We start from the raw sequence: 2,946 nt of genomic DNA, 5'->3' as shown, positions 1-2,946 counted from the left end.
ACGAACTCATCCTCGTTCTCCTCCTTTTTATTTTTTTTGCCCCTTTTTACTTTTCATTTTAGAAGACAGGTAAATCACGATAGCTCGGTGACAAGTACGCAGTGAGCCGAGACTTTTTTTGCACAGGGATAAGGAATAAATCCCCGTTGCCCTGCGGACTCGAACCCATGTTGCCAGTGGCAAACTTCCACGCCTTTACCAGCCGAGATAACCCCGTGGGGCTACTTTTCATTTTAGAGAACTTAAATAAAGAGGATGATCGCAGTATCATGATCCTCTATTCACATTTCACATGAGAAATTTCTGATACAAAGAAACAGGGCAATTCGATCGAATCCAGACTTGTAGTTCTAAATTACGAAATTGATTAAGGAAGGGATCAGCTACGGGCAGCGACGAGGGCAAGGGGCGGCAGTAGAGGTCGGAGGTCGCTGGCGGTCTAGATCTTGCGGAGTTTGTCAGCCTTGACGAGAGGGTTGGCGAGTGCGATCGAGTCACGGCCGGCCGCCTTGTAGTCGAAGGCACACGAGTGGCGCTCCGGGTAGCGGTGCTCCCCGCAGAAGGTCTCCCCGCAGCGGCAGCGGAACCCCACGAGGCCCACCTTCTTCCGGCACGACAAGCACCGGATCGGCCGGCTAGCCGTGTCCACGGCGGCCGCTGTTCCCGAAGGCGCCCCGAGGGGGGAAGATGATGCGGCGGAGGGGGAGGACAAGGATGGGACAGGCGAGGAAGACGACGGCGACGGCGGCGGCGGAGGGGAAAGAGACCGCTCCACGGCCACCTTGGCGGAGGCGGCTTGATCTTCTTTGAGGCGGAGGTCGCGATAGCACTTGGAGCAGAGGTCGAGGGTCGCGGGGCTCCCGAAAAACCCGCAGTTGTTGGCGCACAGCCGGTGCCCTTCCTGGCATCTCTGCTCCTCCGCCATCCTCCTCAGACCAAATCTGTCCCAAATCAACCAAAAATTTCAGGGGGGAAAAAAAACAACATAACCAGATCGAAAGCGAAGAAGAAACCTGCCGATCAAAAGAAATCGATTCGTACCGAACTCGAAGATCAGGAATATCAAGACGCCTTCACCAACCTTCCGATCGCCTCCGCTACGCGAGACGTTGGGAAACGGCGAGAAGGTAAAACGATCCACGGCGCTCCTCAGGAGGTGCGATCTGGTATAAATAAATAGGGGGAGGGTCTGGTAAATGCCAGCGAGGATTGCGCATAATTACAAACGGACCACCGACCTTTTTGCTGTGTTTATCCAGATGGCTTCTGTGAAAAATTGACAATAATTTAATATTTTATTTTATTTTTATTTAAAAATAAAAATAAAATAAATCAATTCTTTTCAAAAAAATTTTATTCCTCCTTTCATTTCTTTTTCTCAGTGTCAACGAATGTCGGCATATCATGCCATAGTGCCTATCGAATGATTGATACTATGGATTATGTGGAATACAGAGGCGGCGGCCAGGTCATCTTGTAAATAGTCGCAAGGTCAGGGATAAAAAGATAACGAGAATTAATTAATCAATTTTAAAACAATTAACCTCCAGCAATTTACTAAAGCAATTAGTTGTTAATTAAAAAGACATTTTAGTTAAGTTTTTTTACTTTTGGAATATTAAAATAGAATTTTTAATTTTTTTAAAAAAGTGAGTTTCAGAAATTAATGTTTTGATATGGCTGTGCGTCCTACACGTGTAGTTTATGCGACGTACCATCTCGTCTACGTATTTAATTTTTTTTTAAAAATAGTTTTATTGCTTTCCAATTTTGATTTTTTTTTATAGGTACACCAACTTTGAAAGTTTAAATAATAAATTTGGAAGGACGAGAAGAATTACTATATTTGTCTTCTTTAAACTATTGTAGATTCATATTAATACTATTTTTCTTTAAATAACTACAAATAAACAAGTAAATATCAAGTTAGTATAGCAATAATAAGAATGGTCCTAAACTACAGTTGTCCTCGAGACAAGATAGTTCGATCCATCTGGACTTTTCAAATTAATTAATTTTGTGGATATACTCATATATAAGTATTTTTAGTTATCCTAATTCAATTAATTAATTGTAAAAAGTTTTTTCAACTAAAATTAATATGATTTTTTTAATAATAGGTAAAAATATTCTCTAATTCGTTTTAATTATACCATTGTAATGGATGTGTTTGTGAGCTTTATTTTAAAGGTAAAAATCAAACAAACACCCTAATTTTTAATTGGCACATTTTAGTTTTTTTCTCCAAAGATCACCTTAGATTTAAGTTTTTCCTAATATTTTTGATAAATAAAATTATAAACTTACTTTCTATAAATTAAATTTAAACTTGTTCTTCAATGGGCATGATTAGAGAAGGATGAATAACCTCGATTACTTCTTCATACTTGAGTTGTAATAAAAAATTTGAAGTAAAACATAATTTTAACACATTTAATTTTACTTAGAATTTGCCTCTGGGGATGACAATTTCATCCGAAACCGATAGAGGATCCGATATCCGACCCGAATGGAGGAGGGTATGGAGGGACTATCAATACCCAATACCCGACCCGGATACCCGATTAAATAATATATATACATATATTAAAGAAAATTTTCTTTTTCCAAAATCAACTTACTATTTTTGTTGATATTAGGAGAAGATTATATAGATGTTTAATCTATTTTTTTAATTATATATATATATATATATATATATATATATATATATATATATATATATATATATATAATAAGTTGTTAATTTTAATATATTTTTATTGAATGATAATAGTTGGATAGAAAGAAGAAAAATTATAACTATAGAAGATATCCGATCATTTAATGGGTATGGGTATACCCATCGGAGATTCTATACTCGATAGGTATGGAGACGGAGGATATAGAATCTGACCCGAACCCGACCCATTGTCATCCCTAAATTGCCTCCTTGAGGCGAGTAAT

At 38.4% G+C, this 2,946-nt stretch overlaps 1 protein-coding gene across 1 annotated transcript; it reads right to left on the bottom strand.

The window, feature by feature from the left end:
* Positions 1–242: 242 nt before the first annotated feature.
* Positions 243–1,177, bottom strand: LOC122039854 (zinc finger A20 and AN1 domain-containing stress-associated protein 5-like). Its single transcript, XM_042599277.1, has 2 exons — positions 1,042–1,177; positions 243–941 (listed from the first exon to the last, which is right to left on the bottom strand). The coding sequence occupies exon 2, from the start codon at positions 923–925 to the stop codon at positions 440–442; it is 486 nt and encodes a 161-aa protein (XP_042455211.1). The 5' UTR covers positions 926–941; positions 1,042–1,177; the 3' UTR covers positions 243–439.
* Positions 1,178–2,946: the final 1,769 nt, after the last annotated feature.

The sequence above is a fragment of the Zingiber officinale genome, chromosome 2A, assembly GCF_018446385.1.
Source record: "Zingiber officinale cultivar Zhangliang chromosome 2A, Zo_v1.1, whole genome shotgun sequence".
In the NCBI taxonomy this organism is placed as follows: domain Eukaryota; kingdom Viridiplantae; phylum Streptophyta; class Magnoliopsida; order Zingiberales; family Zingiberaceae; genus Zingiber; species Zingiber officinale.
This window is presented reverse-complemented; position numbering and strand designations above follow the sequence as displayed.

Excerpts from the sequence above, each read along its gene's own strand:
- LOC122039854 (XM_042599277.1), bottom strand. The coding sequence starts at position 925 with ATGGCGGAGGAGCAGAGATGCCAGGAAGGGCACCGGCTGTGCGCCAAC.